Genomic DNA, 21,482 nt, shown 5'->3' with positions numbered 1-21,482 from the left:
ATGAGATCCTCAGACCCCTTGTGAGACCATATGCTGGTGCGGTTGGCCCTGGGTTCCTCCTAATGCAAGACAATGCTAGACCTCATGTGGCTGGAGTGTGTCAGCAGTTCCTGCAAGAGGAAGGCATTGATGCTATGGACTGGCCCGCCCGTTCCCCAGACCTGAATCCAATTGAGCACATCTGGGACATCATGTCTCGCTCCATCCACCAACGCCACGTTGCACCACAGACTGTCCAGGAGTTGGCGGATGCTTTAGTCCAGGTCTGGGAGGAGATCCCTCGAGACCATCCGCCACCTCATCAGGAGCATGCCCAGGCGTTGTAGGGAGGTCATACAGGCACGTGGAGGCCACACACACTACTGAGCCTCATTTTCACTTGTTTTAAGGACATTACATCAAAGTTGGATCAGCCTGTAGTGTGGTTTTCCACTTTAATTTTGAGTGTGACTCCAAATCCAGACCTCCATGGGTTGATAAATTGGATTTCCATTGATTATTTTTGTGTGATTTTGTTGTCAGCACATTCAACTATGTAAAGAAAAAAGTATTTAATAAGATTATTTCATTCATTCAGATCTAGGATGTGTTATTTTAGTGTTCCCTTTATTTTTTTGAGCATTGTAGAATAACAGTGAAGACATCAAAACTATGAAATAACACATGGAATCATGTAGTAACCAACAAAGTGTTAAACAAATCAAAATATATTTTTGATTTTAGATTCTTCAAAGTAGCCACCCTTTGCCTTGATGACAGCTTTGCACACTCTTGGCATTCTACCAGCTTCACCTGGAATGCTTTTCCAACAGTTTTGAAGGAGTTCCCACATACACTGAGCACTTGTTGGCTGCTTTTCCTTCACTCTCCTGTCTCATCCCAAACCATCTCAACTTGGTTGAGGTCGGGTGATTGTGGAGGCCAGGTTATCTGATGCAGCACTCTATCACTCTCCTTCTTGGTCAAATAGCCCTTACAGAGCCTGGAAGTGTGTTGGGTCATTGTCCTGTTGAAAAACAAATGATCGTCCCACTAAGCGCAACCACATGGGATGGCGTATCACTGCAGAATGCTGTGGTAGCCATGCTGGTTAAGTGTGCCTTGAATTCTAAACAAATCACAGACAGTGTCACCAGCAAAGCACCCCCACACCATCACACCTCCTCCATGCTTCACGGTGGGAACTACACATGCAGAGATCATCCATTAATCTACTCTCCGTCTCACAAAGACACGGCAGTTGTAACCAAAAATCTCAAATTTTGATTCATCAGACCAAAGGACCAATTTCCACCGGTCTAATGTTCATTGCTTGTGTTCCTTGGCCCAAGCAAGTCTCTTCTTATTATTTGTGTCCTTTAGTAGTTGTTTCCTTGAATACATTTGACCATGGAGGCCTGATTCACACAGTCTCCTCTGAACAGTTGATGTTGAGATGTGTCTGTTACTTGAACTACGTGAAGCATTTATTTGGGCTGCAATTTCTGAGGCTGGAAACTCTAATGAACTTATCCTCTGCAGCAGAGGTAACTCTGGGTCTTCCTTTCCTGTGGCGGTCCTCATCAGAGCCAGTTTCATCATAGCGCTTGATGGTTTTTGTGACTGCACTTGAAGAAACTTTGCACTCTAAGTCCTTGAAATGTTCTGGATTGACAGACCTTCATGTCTTAAAGTAATGATGGACTGTCGTTTCTCTTTGCTTGTTTGAGCTGTTCTTGCCATAATATGGACTTGGTCTTTTTTACCAAATAGAGCTATCTTCTGTATACCACCCCTACCTCAAACGCATTAAGAAGGAAAGCAATTCCAGAAAATAACTTTTAACAAGGAACACCTGTTCATTTAAATGCATTCAAATCAAATCAAATGTTTATTTGTAACATACACATGGTTAGCAGATGTTATTGTGAGTGTAGCAAAATGCTTATGCTTCTAGATCCGACAGTGCAGCAGTATCTAACAGGTAATATCTAACAATTCCACAACAAAAACTAATATCTACCAAATTTCACAACAAAACCTAATACACAATCTAATAAACGTAACCTTTATTTAACAAGTCGGTTAAGAATAAATTCTCATTTACAATGACGGCCTACGTAAAGGAAAGGGATAAGAATATATAAGTATAAAATATATGGATGAGCAGTGACAGAGCGGCTAAGATGCAATAGATAGTAAAGAATAGATAGTGAAGGATAGAGTGTATATACATATGAGATGAGTAATGCAAGATATGTAAACATTATTAAAGTGGCATTATTAAAGTGACTAGTGTTCCATTTATTAAAGAGGCCAATGATTTCAAGTCTGTAGGTAGGCAGCCGCCTGCCTCTCTGTGCTAGTGGTGGCTGTTTAACAATCTGATGGCCTTGAGAGAGAAGCTGTTTTTCAATCTCTCGTTCCCAGCTTTGATGCACCTGTACTGACCTCGCCTTCTGGATAGTAGCGGGGTGAACAGGTAGTGGCTTGGTGGTTGTTGTCCTTGATGATCTTTTTGGCCTTCCTGTGACATCGGGTGTTGTAGGTGTCCTGGAGGGCAGGTAGTTTGCCCCCAGTGATGCGTTGTGCAGACCGCACCACCCTCTTGAGAGCCCTGCGGTTATGGCCGGTGCAGTTGCCGTACCAGGCGGTGATACAGCCTGACAGGACGCTCTCAATTGTGCAACTGTAAAAGTTACTGAGGGTTTTCGGTGACAAGCCACATTTTTTCAGCCTCCTGAAGTTGAAGAGGCGCTGTTGTGCCTTCTTCATCACACGGTCTGTGTGCGTGGACAATTTCAGTTTGTCGTGATATGTACACCAAGGAACTTAAAACTTTCCACCTTCTCCACTGCTGTCCCGTCGAGGTGAATAGGGGGGTGCTCCCTTTGCTGTTTCCACGATCATCTCTTTAGTTTTGAAAATGGATGATTGGCTCAGCTCCAACTTCAAACGGGTTGAGTCTAAAACCACAATGTGCCAACTAGAAGCCTCTTTTTGTATATTTTAGAGTAGTTTTTTTTAACCAGAGTACTTTGACCTTAAATTGCGGGCATGGTATGCAAAATGCTTGCAGGTTGGCAGGTCTGAAAATGGTCATCCTAATTTTTCCAAGTCGCATTAAATACAGTTTACTTTACAGCTCAGTTTAAGGTGGTATTTACGTTGTATTTACTAGGAAACTACGTGGTAACAATGGATACTTTCTGGTACTTACCTCACATAATTTATAACTACCTGGTACCAAATGGTACAAACTACGCCTATGTAAATGAATCTCAAAGAAACTAAATTGTCATTTATATGCAATTATTATGTAACTGTAATTTCAAAGTAACTGTTTGTTAAATACCGGGCTGTAAAATAAATGGTTACCGAATTTAGATTTTGTTGTGTGTGGTGGGGCTCACCTGTGAAGCGGTTCTCTTCTTCTTGGTTGCAGAGGATATAAGTGGACGGAGTCTGAAAGAGAGAAGAATGTCTAAACCATCAGAATTGAAAAAGAGAGCACAAGCATGAGTAACCTTAGCTAACACTCGATGAAACAACAGAATGCTACACAAGAATTTACCAAACTAGCACACCTCCTACATTCTAGGACTCCTGAGTGGCGCAGAGGTCTACGGCACTGTATCTCAGTGTAAGAGGCGTCACTACAGTCCCTGGTTCAACTCCAGGCTGTATCACATCATGCCGTGATTGGGAGTCCCATAGGGTGGCGCACAATTGGCCCAGCATCGTCCGGGTTTGGCCGTCATTGTAAATAAGAATTTGTTCTTAACTGACTTGCCTAGTTAAATAAAGATACAAAAATTATAATCATTTTCTACATTATAATTGAACGCAAAAGACTCACCAACCTCTCCTCCAATAAAAAAAAAAGAGTTTTCTGGAAATAAACTATTTATTACAGCAAATTAACAACCCCGCCCACCCTTCAACCTACTTGCCGTTTTGACTTTCAAACATGCGCATTTGAAACATTTCAGTCCAAGACCTTCCCCGCTGGGGTTCAAGAAACCCTCTGGCATTGATGAAACGCTGGGGCTAAATTGGCTAGAAATCAGCTTTTAACATCAAACGCTACTATTTAAAGCTAATGCTATTTAAGGCTTATATCAAAAAGCGCTCTCTTACAAAGTTAATTAGTCTTAAGGGGGAAGTGGGGGAAATGAGGGATTCTGGAAGGTTGGATGGAAAGTGACCTTGACGTGTTTCGGTGTGGAGAAGGAGAATGCAGTGGTACTGTACTTCTCTAAGGTAGTCTACGTCTGTAAGGCTGTTTATGGCACCTAGTTGGGGAGTTTCCTCTAACTCAGGTAGCGGCCACATTGGGACGCATGAACATGGATGAAATCATATATGAATTCATCAATTGTCTGCTTTTGTCCGTCAAATGACAGCCCAAGTCAACTATTTTCATACGAGTTGCATAAATAAAAGACGGACCAATTTGTGCATTTTTTATCTGATAATCATCTCTGCTGTCCATCTTACATCAACAGATGACTCCGATTGAAAAAGGATTAGCTCAATACGGATTGTTCAGACACAAAATGTAACTGTGACCACAGCCTAAATAAGACACCACTAACTACTCTATCCATCAGTGCCATTGTAATATTGCCTTTATAGAAGGCAGGTGTAGCATGTTAAAAAAGGAAAAGCAGCAAGATTTTTTTTTAACAAAACACACAAGTGCCCTAGCCACACCAAACCCAGACATATACACAACTAAGTCGCTCAAACATAACTCATATACCCTGACAAATTAATTCATTAAATATAGTTTACACACAAACAAATGCAAATACAAACAAACTCCCTCCCTCCCTACCCCCCTCCCTCCAGCGCGACACACATACACAACACTCACTCACACACACACACACCCTCCCTCCCCACCTCTCTGCATGGAAGAGAGAATTTCCCCCATCTCCTCTTCCACCCCCCTTGTAGAGGAATAGGGGGTCTCCCTGAGGACTCAGTGGGAGTGCTTTCCTCTTCGATAAGGGAAAGTGCCACTAATTAATCTGATTAGGGAAAGGGAGGAGGGAAAAAAGGGGCGTGGGAGGGATAGCGTTTCTCGTTTGCCAAGCAGGGCTCTCTCTCGCTCTCCCTTTGTCGAGCCTCATTAAGAGAGGCTGTAAGCATTAGCCAACTGCGTAGTTCGACGGCACATGCTTCTAGAAATACAGTGGGTTGAACCTCCGTCTTCCACTGAAAGCAGTGGCTAGCGGTGCGCTAGTAGTTTGATTCTAGGCTAGCAGACGTTGAATCAAACTGCTGCTTTAGCCAGAACAGTTTTCAGTATTCAGTGGGTTTGTTAGTGTTTTATAACTCAAATGTCCCAAATTCAATCTCACTGCCACATAGAAAGACCTATTAAAAATGGGTGGAATATAAAGAAGAAGCATGTCATTTCTAGCCATCCCTTGTCTACGTCCTCCCCACAACGCCCACAATAACCTTCCTTGGCGTGCCAGCGAGTTCACCAGTGCCACACTATCATTAGGACCGCTGTGCGCCCTTACTGGAGAAACACAACCACCTCTGGGGTGGGATGGCGAGCGCAGTAAACCGTAACAAAACCGAGTAGAGTGAGTCAATAGCCTTGGACAGAGAGCTCTCCTTCGCCCAGCTGTGACTAATACACTTACAGCATGGGCCAGATAATAGCCATGTAGCCCCCGGGGCCTGAGTTTCGCGCTTGCACGCTTCCTAAAGTTAAATACAGTCGATGCATATATAGCTATATAATCCTGTCATAGGCGGATCATGGTGTGCTGTGTAGCCAGCTAACCAGCAGACATACAGAAATATTCTGGATGCAAGCATGAAACGGAATTGAGGTGTGAGGAATCAGTGTGAATACAGTCACACAGCTGATAGGCGGATCAAAGAGCGTAAGGTTGATTGAACTTAAGATCAAAAGGTCAGGTCAGGTTTGTTTTTTGTTGTCATATACCACAGCATTGTTGAATACTCTATTCTGATGTGCTTGTAAGGCATTCTAGTGTGCATTATTTTCAGATAAATGGATAGTTGGAAAAGTTATTGTACACCAATTGTTTTTGTTCCAGCAATAGGTGCCTTACTAACGTTTTAAATCAATGCACCAAGTGGACCTTACTTGCTACAAAGTGACAAAAAACGAAATCAACAACCACACATACAGAAATGTTTGGATGCGAAGGTGAAGTTGAATTGAGGTTTGAAGAATCTTAGTCACACGCAGTGCATATACAGTAAAACAGCTATTCGGTTGGGTTGATTGAACACAAAGGTCAAAAGGTCAGCTTGTTGTGTGTAGAAGCGCTTTTGTTTTTTGTTATCATGCCAGTTAGTATTCTGACCTTCCATTTTGGTCCAAAAGTAATGGAAGGGAATCAATAGCAATTCTACAGAGCACACTGCACACGGCCTTAATGCTGTCTGTGAGGGCAACTATGTAACCGCAGACAGACCCGAGCGAAAGCATCTGCCAATTCAATCAGGTATTTATATGGTTTTCAAATTCAATTCTCAAAATGCATCAGGGTATTTTCCTAGAACGAGTTGCCACTTGCCGATGTAATAACGAGCATCCATTTGAAGGAAACGCATGTGCGTATTACACACACACACTAGCACACGACACAGAGTGGTAGTTAGCCAAGTTACGGCGGCAGGTAGGCTAGCGGTTAGAGCGTTGGGCCATTAACCGGAAGATGGCTAGAATCCCCAAGCTGATGTGTCCTTGAGCAAGACACTTAACCCAAATTGCTCCAGGGTCACTGTTGATAATAGCAGACCCTGGCTGTGACCCCACTCTCTGAGGGTGTTCCAGGGGGAGTTGGGATATGCAAAAAACACATTTCCAATTCAAACATGTGTATTAATACACACTTGTACATGAGTTAAATATGTTTCCATCGCATTTTCAACTCTACCGATGATTTTGTCACAAAAAAAACAGTTGCGATAAACAGCAAACTTGCCCAATCTGGTTTTGGTGCTTGCTTTCTAGACAACAGTGGACAGGGTAGGTCATATGATGATATATGGATAAGGTCAATATTTCTATTTGACAATTGGCAGCCAAGCATTGATCATCATGTCACCCGCATTCAAATAATAACCTATCATCAATACTTATAGGAAATGTGCATGAAGCTCATCCCCGTCCATCACTTAACCACCATAAAGTTTATCATAACTTATACTGAGTGTACAAAACATTAAGGATACCTGCTCTTTCCATGACATAGACTGACCAGGTGAATCCAGGTGAAAGCTATGATCCCTTATTGATGTCACTTGTAAATTCACTTGAATCAGTGTAGATGAAGGGGAGGAGACAGGTTAAAGAAGGATTTCTAAGCCTTAAGACAATTGAGACATGGATTGTGTATATGTGCCATTCAGAGGGTGAATATCAAGACAAAATAGTTAAGTGCCTTTGAATGGGGTATGGTAGTAAGTGCCAGGCGCACTGGTTTGTATCAAGAACTGTAACGCTGCTGGGCTTTTCATGCTCAACAGTTTCCCATGTGTATCAAGAATGGTCCACCACCCAAAGGACATCCATTCCCTGTGGAATGCTGTCGACACAAAATGAGGCTGTTCTGAGGGCAAAGGGGGTACAAAAAGATCCCACCATGTCGAACTAACAAATTGTCGGTCGACATTTATGAAATTAAACCTACACTTCATGTTTCCATCATACCTGTCATGATTTTTATTTTTTACATTGCATGACTTGCATAAAAACTGTGGATGGAAAAGTGGTTAATGCTAGTGTGGCATCCTAAAATCAGGACCATTTCCACCCTAGAGTCTTCACCAATATGGTAGTTAATTACATGGATGGGGCTCCGATTAAAAAAGACTGACTGCGCTGTTGGACACCACAGACGTTCTCTGCCGAGCAGCTATACTGTTCAGTACTGTAACAGTTATATAAAAATCCACGGGGGACCAGTACGGAGAAAAAAAAAAAATTATGAAATGTATGCATTCACTACTGTTAGTCGCTCTGGATAAGCGCGTCTGCTAAATGACTAAAATGTAAATGTAAAACGGTTTCTGCGGGCAACTATAAGCACATTTGTAGAACTTTTGCTACTCATCTCCCTTTAAAAAAATGTTTTTACTTAATTGGCCTTTTCTCACTAGCCTGGGAGGGGACGGCTTGGGGACGGATACATGTCCTCGTATGATATGAGCTCCCAGAAGGCCCTTGGGCACTGATTTGACACTGTGTGAGGCTAATGCAGAGTGACACCCATTCTGTCGGGGGTGGTGAAATGTGACCGGGGGCCACGCGCTGAGGTGCTACGGCTGCTCTGACGGCCTTGCAGTCTGGGGGCCCTCTGGTTTGGGCTGGTGTGTGTGTGTGTGTGTCTTGGATCTGCCTGCCTGCCTGCCTGCCTGCCTGCCTGCCTGTCTGTCTGTCTGTCTGTCTGTCTGTCTGTCTGTCTGTCTGTCTGTCTGTCTGTCTGTATTTTTGTGTGCCTTTCCCATTTCATGTGCATGCTTTCATGTCTGTGTGTGTGCGCAAGAATGTGTGTGAAGGGTGTGTGGGAGCAAGGTGGATGTGACTATTGCGTATGTGAGGGGGTAAATTGTGTGTGAGTAAGTGTGTGATTGGGGGGAGGTTCTGTGAGCACTTGTATGATGGAGGGTGAGTGTGCAAGGCGGCTGTCGAGGGTTTTAGAATGTGTGTGAATGTCTTAGCATTGTATATGTGATCAAGTTGTGGCCGTGAGGAGTGTAAGTGTGTGAGCGTGTGTGAGTGATCAGAAGGTGGTCACGAGACAGTTAAGATACGTGCGTGTGGGTTTAAGTGTGTGTGAATGACATTCTGAGCCTATGGGTAGATTTTGGACCTGGGTGTGGATTTTGACGATGAGGTAGACTATGTGGCATTAGTTGACAGTGTCTGACTGAAGTGGAGTGAGAGACACAACGGAACCGCTCACTGAAGCCCCCACAGGGGCTGAAACTTCACAGTTTGGCACGAGACACACAGCTGTCAGACACACCCCTCCCACCCTCCCTCCCCAAGCACAAGTCAAAGAGTCTGGGGGGCAGGGGGGCAGGGGTCAAAACTCTCACTTTAGTGTTGGGGTCAATTCCAATCTACGTACATTCCAGTCCTTTCAGGAATAGCCCCATTCCACTGTAACAGCATAAACAACATGCTGTCTGAGAGAGGTGAATGGACTGTCGGAAAATGCCAAAAGTGAGCTATTGCGTGCCTTATTTGTTGCTCTGAATGTATAGGAAAATGTATAATATACACTACCGTTCAAACGTTTGGGGTCACTTAGAATTGTCCTTATTTTTGAAAGAAAATCATTTTTTTGTCCATTAAAATAACATCAAAGTGATCAGAAATACAGTGCAGACATTGTTAATGTTGTAAATGACTATTGTAGCTGGAAACGGGCAATTTTTTTTTATGGAATATCTACATAGGCATACAGAGGCCCATTATCAGCAACCATCACTCCTGTGTTCCAATGGCACGTTGTGTTAGCTAATCTAAGTTTATCATTTTAAAAGGCTAATTAATCATTAGAAAACCCTTTTGCAATTATGTTAGCACAGCTGAAAACTGTTGTTCTGATTAAAGAAGCAATAAAACTGTCCTTCTTTAGACTAGTTGAGTATCTGGAGCATCAGAATTTGTGGATTCGATTACAGGCTCAAAAATGGCCAGAAACAAATAACTTTCTTCTGAAACTAATCAGTATATTCTTGTTCTCAGAAATGAAGGCTATTCCATGCAAGAAATTGCCAAGAAACTGAAGATCTCGAACAATGCTGTGTACTACTCCCGTTGCAGAACAGTCTCCAACCAGAATAGAAAGAGGAGTGGGAGGCCCCGGTGCACAACTGAGCAAGAGGACAAGTACATTAGATTGTCTAGTTTGAGAAACAGACGCCTCACAAGTCCTCAACTGGCAGCTTCATTAAATAGTACCCGCAAAACACCAGTCTCAACGTCAACAGTGTATAGGCGACTCTGGGATGCTGGCCTTCTAGGCAGAGTTCCTCCGTCCAGTTTCGGTGTTCTTTTGCCCATCGTAATCTTTTCCTTTTATTGGCCAGTCTGAGATATGGCTTTTTCTTTGCAACTCTGCCTAGAAGGCCAGAGTCGCCTCTTCACTGTTGACGTTGAGACTGGTGTTTTGCGGGTAACATTTAATGAAGCTGCCAGTTGAGGACTTCAGTTTCTTGGTAATTTCTCGCATGGAATAGCCTTCATTTCTCAGAACAAGAATAGACTGAGTTTCAGAAAAAAGGGGGCGGCAGGTAGCTTAGTGGTTAGAGTGTTGGACTAGTAACCGAAAGGTTGCAAGATCAAATCCGTGAGCTGACAAAGTAAAAATCTGTTGTTCTGCCCCTGTTCCTAGGCTGTCATTGAAAATAAGAATTTGTTCTTAACTGACTTGCCTAGTTAAATTAAGGTATAATAAAAAAAAGGGCTTTGTTTCTGGCCATTTTGAGCCTGTAATCAAACCCACAAATGCTGATACTCCAGACACTCAACTAGTCTAAAGGTCAGTTTTATTGCTTCTTTAATCAGCAAAACGGTTTTCAGCTGTGCTAACATAATTGCAAAGGGTTTTCTAATGATCAATTAGCCTTTTAAAATGATAATCTTGGATTAGCTAACACAACGTGCCACAGGAGTGATGGTTGCCTATAATGTGCCTCTGTACGCCTATGTAGATATTCCATTAAAAATCACCCGTTTCCAGCTACAATAGTCATTTACAACATTAACAATGTCTACACAGTATTTCTGATCAATTTGATGTTATTTTAAATGGACAAAAAATGTGCTTTTCTTTCAAAAACAGTAGTGTATAATAATTTAGAAATAATAAATAGTTGTGATATTGTCACGTCCTGACCAGTAAAAGGGTCATTTGTTATTGTAGTATGGTCAGGGCGTGGCAGGGGGTGTTTGTTTTGTGTGTTTTGGGGTTTTTAGGTTCTAGGGGTTTTTGGTTCTAGTTTTCTATGTTTCTTTTTCCATGTTGGACCGAGTATGGTTTCCAATCAGAGGCAGGTGTTTTTTGTTGTCTCTGATTGGAGGCCATACTTAGGCAGCCTGTTTTTTCCTTTGGGTTTGTGGGTGGTTGTTTTCCGTTATAGTCTTGTACCTTACGGAACTGTCGTTTTGTCATTTGTTAGTATTTTTGTTTAAGTGTTCACTTTAATCAAAATAAAGTAAGAAGATGAGCACTATACCCGCTGCGCCTTGGTCTGTCCCTTTCAATGCCTATGACAGATATATATTTTGCTTTCATCCGAGTTTAGTTTATAGCAGAAGCTTGCAAGTCATTTGTTCTTAAATGACTTGCCTAGTTAAATAAAAAATATTAATAACATTTGCGATGACACAAACATTATGTTAAGCAGGACATTCATAGGCTAATGTAACAAAAATATGAATTTATTTAATTTGACCATGGGGAAAAAGATACTACATAAAGACTGTACTGCAGGTTAAATTGAATTGAGCCTCGACTTTCATTTCATCATATTTGAAACCAGGATGGAGGAACATCTTTTGAGGTAAAAGGGGGAGATGGGACCACTGGTGTGAAACGGGGGTCACCCAAAAGGGGAAAGGAATCTTCCAGTGGAATTGGCTGGCATAGGAACCACGCCCAAATGTGCCCGCCCTGTGCACCGCAGGTGCCCTCTCAGCCTTTAGTCAGATGGTCAATACAAGCTCTAATGGAGCGAGTACACCAAAGACAGATCTGCCAGTTAATTATATCATTAATTCCTAGGCTTCTCCAAGCTCCCCCTTGTACCCCCCTCTGAGATGGGGGGCTAGGCAGGGTTGGATGGGTGTTCCCATCTGCTTAAAATGTGTATTTTATTTGTACTGATATTTTGTTAGAGTTATGTCTGTCTGAGATGTGGGTCGGTTAGGGTATTACCAAGATTCAGGCCTTAGACTGAAGGCTTTGTAAGTCAAAGTAACATAAGTAACACAAGTAATGCATTTTTTTAAAGAAAATCTGAGCTCAGATCAATAATGGGAACATGGAAACTTCGTCACAGTTATAAATTGGGGGCAGCAGGTAGCCTAGTGGTTAGAGCGTTGGGCCAGTAACCAAAAGGTCGCTGGATTGAATCCCCGAGCTGACAACATAAAAATCTGTTGTTCTGCCCCTGAACAAGTCAGTTAACCCACTGTTCCCCGGTAGGCTGTCATTGTAAATAAGAACTTGTTCTTAACTGACTTGCCTAGTTAAATATATATATATTTTTTTTAAATATCAGTGAGAGAAATGTAACGCTTCTACAGTTAAGAGATACATATTAGAGGGCTTTGCAGCAAGCATTTAAATGACAGCCATTGGACTTGACTGTAAAATGTGTGGTGGTGCTATTAGAACATCCCTCCCCTCCATTGGTTCAGAGCGAGAGCTTTTTCCAGGCAGGCCCATATGTCACCACGTCAATAATGCTTGTCAATTCAATCTGACAGCGGGGGAAGGGAATTCATATTTCACTGGAGCCAATATCACACAGCAGATGTGTGGATATAAATATATTTGAAGGGAGTGTGCACTCGACCATACCACAGTGGGTGGTGGTAGTAGCAGTGATCACCCACAATGTGACTAGCTTAGGACTGGTCCTTGCTGTCCAGCTGGTGTGGGTACCAGTATGAAGGGGCCACACCCTGATTATTTTCCCCCATTGCCTTCCTGCAGAGGGGGGAGCACAGATGGAACACGAGTATTGCCAGGTCCCTCACTCTCTGGTGGATGGAGGCGGATGACCTGTGGGGCGTGGGCCCAACGGGCTAGCAGGAGCCTCGGAGCGCCACCACTGTGTCCGAGTGTCTGGAAAAACGCTCCTGCGGCACGGCCAGTCAGAGCCAATATGTAGAGCGCTGGCTAAAGCCACCTAGTGCGAGGCAGAAGGGAGGCAGACGGCCAGGGACAGCCTGGAGGATAGTGCTATCGGCTGGAACATGCCAGAAGTGAGGCCTTCTGGCATGTTCCAGCGCACTGCCGCTTTCACACTCCACTATCAGCACTGAAGAGCGAGGTTACGGATTCTAACCTTTTTCGGGGGGGGGGGGGGCTGGCTCAGAGAACATGCAGCCATCCCTTTCCCCAAGGATAAAGCCATTAAAGATGTAGTACAACGTCTCCAATCCAAGAGCCGATACGGGCTACCCCGGAAGAATACAGATGCAATCCGACCAAGGGCCGCGGGTTTGCATCAGCAGTTTTTCCCCCGCACACGTGACTTCACCTCCTCTGGCTGACCAGCGGGCCTTATCACGTTTCCTGCAGACACACTCTGGAGGGCACGGAGGGTCTCGGGGATAGGAATGAGATGGGGAATCTTTGGAATGGAGGAAGAAACAAGTGATGATTATCTGATGCTCCCACTGAGCAGGTCAGCAGCGGGGAGAGATTTAGTTACACCCCAGACACGCTTCCCCTCTACATTTTTCTAACTCTCAATAACATTCACAAATAGTATTGCGAACTAGGGAACTGTTCACCATGCCCTTCCCTGCAAAACATTGATCATCTGAGATTTATTTTTATTTTTATTATTGTCACATAAACCAGATAAGTGCAGTGAAATGTGTTGTTTTACAGGGTCATGATCATGGGAGATTTTATGGCCACTGCGACTACACTGCCAGCCAGTAATATCAAATGGCTGTTCTTGAATTGCATTTAGTCTCATGTTCTCATTCTATACATGAATCTCCACCCCTAACAAAACAATAGGGTAAGAGGTGGAGTTTCTTTATTATTATCCTGCACTGAATATTTACTCTAACAGTGGTCAGAATGCCTGTTCAGCCCAGGCCTATCTAGTAGGACTACAGCTGAGAGCTGTGCCCATGGCAACCCGGTGAGTGGGAGGGAGTTCCCACGGAGACAGCTTGAGACACAAGAAATGTCTGCATCACCTTCCCTTGACGCAGAGAAGCAGATGGAGAAAGAGGGCCGGCACAGAAATGTGTGTGGCTCACCACATAGATAGATTTGCAGCATCAAGGCTCCGTGATTTATCTTCGCCAGTTGCCCTGAGCAGTTCAACCTCTGAGTCTATGAGGATTCATGACTTCCCTCAAATGGTTAACAACCTGCTTGTTGTTGTGAATGATTGTTTTTGTGAAAGGGAATTCATGTAATTTACCATTGGTAAATAAGAGCAAACGTACCAAATGTAATAATGATTATATTGCCTATCACATTAACAAATGTAGCCAATTGAATGGCTGATTGTCTATGATATAAAGAGTACACACTAATAAATGAATTAAAACATAATAAACATGAATGAATCAATAAACATGAACTAATACACACCATACATATGGTGAAAAAGCTATTTCCTTCATACGTCCTAAATAAGTGTTAACGTTTAGCATGGAAGGCAAAATTGACAAAATTACATCCACTGAAGTAGCATCCCCTCAAAGAGCTCCTAGCCAATGAGATTGTATGGTCCAAGCCACCTTTGCCACATTGGGCGCTTCCCAAATAACACCCTATTCCCTACATAGTGCACTACTTTGGACCAGAGCCCTATCAGTACCATAGGGGTACTATTACTTATTCATACTAGGCGGTGTCTGAGGAAGGCCTCAAATAATTGCCAAAGACTCTATCCACCCCATTCATGGACTGTTCTCTCCTACCATCCAGCAGGCGGTACCAGAGCATCAGGTCTCGGACCATCAGGCTCCAAGACAGCTTCTACCCCCAAGAAATAAGACTCTTGAACAGCTAAACAATGGCTGCCCACCCTCACCCACGGACTATCTGCACTGACTCTATGCACACCAACAGGCCTCTACCCAAACATTCACATACACCGACACTGACACGCTTGCACACAAACTTTGCTGCTATAATTGTTATTCATTTATTTGTATTGTCTATCCTGCTACCAGTCATGTTTTTACCCCTGCTTACATGTACATATCATATGTACCTCTACTCCAGTATCCCTGCATATTGAAATTATGGTGGTGGCACTGACCCTGTATATAGCTTACATTCTCATATTTGTATTATTCTTGTTTTTTTAACTTTATATTATTTAATCTTACCTTGATATTGAATAATGCATTTTTGGGAAAGAGCTTGCAAGTAAGTGTCTCACTGTTCTGTTTTACACCTGCTGTATCCTGTGCACTTTGATTTGAGTTGGGACACAGCCATTGTTCCTAAGAGCAGGAAGTGGTTTTCGAGCTCAAACATCAAGGTGCCCTCCAGACTGCCTGACCACAAGCTACAGATAAATCACTGCCCTCAACAATGTGGAACAATAGTGGGTGTGCCATCTATGACCTCCGTTACCATTCACTTTACAGAGAGGTCAGATGCCAGTGCAGCTGAGGGAAGTTCCTTTGAAGAAGGACTTCCACCCGACCATCGGTCTCCACTGCTAATCTTTAAGAGAAGACTCTGACTAGCTGCTGTTTCGCACAATGGCACAGACGGATAAAGGGTGCCAGTGGGGGAGACGGTGACTGTCTGGCTAAGAAGAGGCTGGGATTCTTCCAAACACAAATAAGTGGCTGCCCCTGACAGGGGAGGCACTGCGAGAGTGGTGCGTGGGCAGGGATTTACTGACATAAGAAATGTATCTACGAGCTTGAGCCATCCCTCAGACTGTTTGACAACAGAAAGAATGCCAGGCGTTCCGGAAAATACATCTCAGGAAAAGAGCTCTCTGGTGCATTATGCAGACTAAACATTACAGAGTCTGCTATGTGATCTGTATAGTCCATAGGAAAGAAAAGCTCACACAGCCAGACATCCAGGTCCTGTTCTGCACACATGTCACTCTGCAAGTCCTTTCCTGCCTACGGGTGGAGACAGGGTCTGCTCGCGTGCCTTCCCTCCGCTCCCCACAGGCATGGCTCAGGGAGACACCGATAGGCCAGATCCTGCCCTCTGGGGAAATCATCTGTCAACAACTCCAGTGTTTACCAATGCAGCGATACTGGGGATGTGGCACGACATGACAGTGATGCTGTGGAGAGTTGACGGGGGCTGTGCTTGGGGGCTGTGCTAGAGGGCATGGAAGGGGGTGGTGGTCTAGGGGAGCCTACCAGGGGGTCTGGCTGTATGGTGCATCATTCAGACACAGCCACAGCACATTCCACACCCGGGTGCCTCCATAACAGGTCCCCTCAACAGCAACCGGATGGGCATCCCAGAGCATCTGTGTCATCTGTTGGTTTGCAGAGGTAGCATTTCGCACGGGTGCTGGGAGTGGGTTAGCAGGCAAAGGGGGAGGGAGAGTCACAGCAGAGGGAAAAGTAGCAGCCGGATGGAAATGATGACATTTCAAGAGGAAATTGGAGATAGTTTGAGGGGGAGAAGGCGAGAGGCAATCTCCCAGAGACGAACCCTGCAAAACACATCAGGGTGCCCCAGATCCTGGGCTGCTATTTCTGGCCAGCGTGAGACGAGACAGCCTGTGCTTCTTGCTCCAAACTTTGACCTTTGCGAGGTTGATAAAGGCACAAACAAACACGCCTGACCCCAGGTTGACATTATTGTATTGTATTGTATTGTATCGAAAGCTAGTCAGGAGCAAAAAGGTCTTCGGGAGGCTGGAATTACGAGCCCTTTCAAATGCAGAACAACTCTGTGTGTCTGCTGAAGTTTCCTGCTGTGTCACTGGTCCCGAATGCTACCAGTAAAACGAAAATCATATCAAGGTCAAATAAAGGGTACAGTTGAGAGGATCCTGTGGGACTCCCTGAAAAGAGATCAGCACACAGACTTTTCTGCCACCGTTCGTTTGAATTTACACTTAAAACAACCAACCTTGACTTGTCAGGGATTGCAGCTTTCATAAATAGCAAGGGATGGAGCGGGAGGGAGGAGTTGATGAGGGACAAAGAACTACAGGGTAATTAGTTTTGCCCTCTCAGGAAGAGCGCTTTTCCATCTTTGTTAGTTTGGTGGGCGCGGAGGGGGCTTCGTCTGGCAGCTGGTGGAGGACTTGTAGTGAAAGGGAGGGTTGAGACTTCTTGTGATCTGTGGCTGTGGGAAAGTTTCAGTGTTCAGAGTGTCTGAATTCGAGACAGAAAATGAATTCTAAGAGTCTGCTCTGCGAGTGAGAGAGCACCATGGATAGCTGAGAACGTTCAGACTCGGACAGTTAGCTCCAGTTCTGTCAGTGAGAAAAGAGTTTCATCTTGCCGGGCCATTAATGCAGATGAAAACAACTTCTCAATGAATTGACCTGGTTCAATACAAGTGAGATGGGGAAAAAACATGCATCAGAGACTGTTCCAACTTTGTGTCTAAGAAAGTATTTCAATTCAGTGACAAAGTTTTCAGCTCTGAGCGGGGGGGATGGGGAGGCTAGGATAATATGATCAACAACACTAGCTGTGCGTCATCCGAGGAGAAGGAGTCTGGGGGGGGGGAGGGGGGGTTGTGTAAGCGCGGCGGCACACTAACCAACAGGATCACAGCCGACAATGGATTTACTGTCAGGCTCCCCTCTCCATTTCTACTCCTTTCCTCTAAGGGCTTTTAAAACACAACGCACGCTCTGAGGTACCAGGTATAACAGCTGGATCCAAGAGCAGGCTAAGCCACCTGAATCCCACAAGCTCGACTTGCACCGCGGTTCCTCATACAAATGGGAGGCAGCAACAACTTTAAAAAGAGCAATCTTGCCTCCGACTAATGTAAGATGCATCACAATGACAAGCACTGAGCATTTTATGTGACAACAAACTGAAATGTGTTATGCGGGGATACCAAGTCGCATACCAAGTGCTAGCTTTCAAACATTCAAGAGAAACACTTAGAGAAAGTCACTCTGTTCCCTCAGTCTCAGATATCTTGCTGTGATTCAATACTAGATGCTGATATAAAGTTGAGGGAGCATTAAAAATGCACACATTCTTGTTTTAATCCAATGAGGAAACACGTACGAAACAGAAACAAAACGTAGCCGTTTCTCAATGACGGGAATAGAAGGTGCTTTAAGCACAGAAGTGAGGCAGGCATACCTTATAGTTCAGGGTGCAGGCCCAAGCTAGACAAACCCTGGCCAGCTAAAGTGCACACAGGGAAACTAATCCTACCCCCCTCTCATCATCCCAATAGACAGAGTTCCGGATGCTTTCCCATACTCCAGCAGGAGGCTCAGATCCGCTGCTGTAGCACTGGAACTAAAACTCGAGTCCATTGTCAGATTTTTGGCCTTTCTAGGGAGTTTTTTCTTTGAGATATCAGCTGATGTAAGAAGGGCTATATAAATACATTTGATTAGTTCCGCGTCGTCTACTCCCCACCTCCCCCCACGTAAGCTGACCACATTCTGAGAACCGGGGGTCTGTTTGGTTGAAGCCCAGAGCCTCAGCAACTTCAAGGTTGCAGTGATGGGACACAAGTGCACCAATGAGTCAATGAGACTGTAAGGCTTTGTGCTCAAACAATAGAAGACGTGCAACCTTAAATATGACGAATGAAAGGCTGGACCCTACTTAGTTGAAACATGATGTCTAGGTCTTCAACGTTCATAAAAATCCTACCCTAACGCTTGTATCTAATTCATTAGCCAGAAGTGACACGATTCCATCAAATGAGCTCTACTTCCATGGACACATAATATTCATAACTGATGGCAGTCAATCCATTGTTAGTGGGAGAAAATTGAATATAAACCCAGCATCTGCCTTTTGATGAAGAAATGTGGCCTGAAGGGATAGCTCCAATCTGTTGGAGTTGACCAGAGACTAGATAGTACCGACCCCGGCACCTGAGCCTGCTGAAGGGGGGGTAGGGTAGGTGATGGGGGCTTTGTAATTCTACCGGCAGTCTACTCATCAGCTCTCCAACAGTGCCTCACATCTAATTTTCATTACCAATTCAGAATTCATTACCAAAATGTTAATTATCATTAATGTGGCCGTGGCATGATCTAGAAATTATTGGCAAAATGAGAAATGGTCTGCCGCGGCGTGTCAGTAACAGAAGTCGTGATCTCATGCTCCGTCTGCTCCGCATTCATTACATCTCTCACAAGGACATTTGGAGTCCAACTGGAGGATTAATTGGAGAGAGGGGGGGAAGACGGACACCTCAGATATGACGTCCAGAGGGCAAGATTGGCTTGTCTTCGTCAAACCAGCCTAGGGATCAGAAAGGGGGTGAGTGGTAGTGGGGGACTGAGGAGGGTGTACAATTTAAACACCTCCAGAGGCAATAGGGGACTTTACGCCACAATTGGTGCCTATTATTGGTGGTAAAAAGGGCCAGGTTCCTGTGGTTATGTGAAAGTGTTTCCATGTTGTCAGGAAATTATAAAAATGGCTTGTTGAATAGCCTGTCTGTTTAATGCCTCGATAAGATAGAGGCATCATAAGCAGCATTAGCCTTGTATCATTTTGTATCCCAGAAGTGCTTCTCAGAGCCCAGCTATTGAGATATTTTCCAACCATAAGGACTTTTCGCAATCTAAACATTTCTATGTCACACCAATTCCTTCTCTGTCGAAGCCTAGTCCTGACCTTAGCATTTCACTACTGTACCTTCTCCTATATTCACACATGAATAGCATTCAAATCAAATCAAACTCCAATCGAATTTTTGCCACATGCGACGAATACAACCTTACCTTGAAATGCTTACTTACAAGCCCTTAACCAACAATGCAGTTTTAAGAAAATAGAGTTAAGAAAATATTTCATAAATAAACTAAAACGTTTAAAAAAAATCTATAAATAAAAAAGTAACACAATAAAATAACAATAACGAGGCTATATACAGGGGGTACCGGTACCGAGTCAATGTGCGGGGGTACAGGTTAGTCGAGGTAATTTGAACATGTAGGTAGGGGTAAAGTGACTATTCATAGATAATAAACAACGAGTAGCAGCAGTGTAAAAACGTTAGCGCAATGACTGGAAGTCTATGGTAACAGCTTGTTAGCAATTGCTTTAACACTAGTAAGCCACTTCCTTAAACTGCACGTAGACATAAAAATGGTATCCACAAGTTCATCTGACTCTGGGAAAGTAGATACAGGGCTTTCATTGCCCAAATCCAAAAATATCCCTTTAAGAAATAAAACCTGCAGACCTACTAATGAGAACAGAATTAGCTCAACCCAAGCTAATTCTCCCATGTGGATCAGTTGGTAGAACATGCTGCTTACAATGCCAGGTCTGTGGGTTTGATTCCCACGGGGGACCAGTAGGTAAATGTATGCACTCACTACTGTAAGTTGCTCTGGATAAGAGCGTCTGCTAAAATGTAAACGTTAGTGACAGTCATCCATATGTGAAGGCTAGGTTACTTCTAACAATTCTAGTTGAAATCCTCTTACCTCTTGCCCATGATGCTGGCGGTGGTGGCCAGGCCCATATTGGTTTTGTTGGGCTGCTTCTTGCGGCGGGTCAGCCTCTTCCGCCCAGGGGTGCCACTGGGTGGCTCTTCCGTGGAGGTTGGCCGGGCGGGGCTGCTGTTGCCGCTGCCACCCTTGCTGTTAAGGTCACGCAGCACGTCGTAGTTGATCTTGCTGGAGATCTTCTTCTGCTCCAGCATCTTCTCGATGGCCTCGCCCGCCGTACTGGCACGGATGGGCTCCCGCTTCTTGGACGTTTTCTTGGGCTGCAAGGGGAAGAGAGACGGGGGAGAGTTGAGAAGATCTGGGGTGTGTTCATTAGTGCACACCATAGTAAACCGGAGCAAAATGTTCTGCAACGAAAACAACCGTTTCTTATTGGACAAGTTCAGGTTAGTCCCTCGCCATTTCAGCCATTTGCTTACGTTTGGTTCCTAGTGAATACCCCCCTGATATGTCGGGAGGAATTTAACATCGGTTGAATGAGATCCATTAGATTGCTGGAAGCATTAAGATGACCTTTACTATTATTTTATTTAAGGAGGAATTTGGGGGACATAATAATGTGATGCAGATATACTGTACATAGTACTATATCAGATATGATAGATGTATAGATTGGCATTCTCTAATCTGGTCCTGTAGACTTTTTTGTTCCAGCCCAGCAGCTCTCCAAAACCAGAGATGGAGAACTCAGCTGTTGGACATTGCAAGCCGTGGGACACCAAGTTGAGAGTTACATGCACAGATTGATATATTGATATTAGTGATAATGTATCAAATTTTAAACTCATTAACTAGAATCGCTGTTGATAGTAATAACAACAGTAGCTACCGTAAATTCCGGACTATAAGCCGCAACTTTTTTCCCACGCTTTGAACCCCGCGGCTTAAACAATTGATTTTTTCCGCTTTCAATTTTTTCTCTCCAAAAAAACACATTCTGTGACGTGCTCAGTTTTTTGGCGGCATGAAGCTTTCATTAGACCAATGAAATTGCCGAACGGGTTAAGGTCAAACAACTTTTTTGTTTACTGTTTAGATTAAATCGAGCACTCTCAAACTTCCCATCATTCTGATTACGGTAGTCATTTTGTCACCCTCATCATGGCAAAGACACG

The 21,482-nt window shown here is 44.0% G+C and overlaps 1 protein-coding gene across 1 annotated transcript in view; it reads right to left on the bottom strand.

Moving 5' to 3' along the window:
• brf1b (BRF1 general transcription factor IIIB subunit b) overlaps positions 1-21,482 on the bottom strand; it is a 134,682-nt gene that overhangs the window by 22,633 nt on the left and 90,567 nt on the right. Inside the window, exons 16-17 of the mRNA XM_029733391.1 lie at positions 20,344-20,627; positions 3,393-3,444 (exon numbers count right to left, since the gene is read on the bottom strand). Coding sequence (XP_029589251.1) covers positions 3,393-3,444; positions 20,344-20,627 — 336 coding nt within the window. The remainder of the gene's footprint in view (positions 1-3,392; positions 3,445-20,343; positions 20,628-21,482) is intronic.

This window comes from Salmo trutta, chromosome 35 (genome assembly GCF_901001165.1).
Source record: "Salmo trutta chromosome 35, fSalTru1.1, whole genome shotgun sequence".
NCBI classification, from domain to species: domain Eukaryota; kingdom Metazoa; phylum Chordata; class Actinopteri; order Salmoniformes; family Salmonidae; genus Salmo; species Salmo trutta.
The sequence above is the reverse complement of the archived record's forward strand: the minus strand, read 5'-3'. Positions and strand labels throughout refer to the sequence as shown.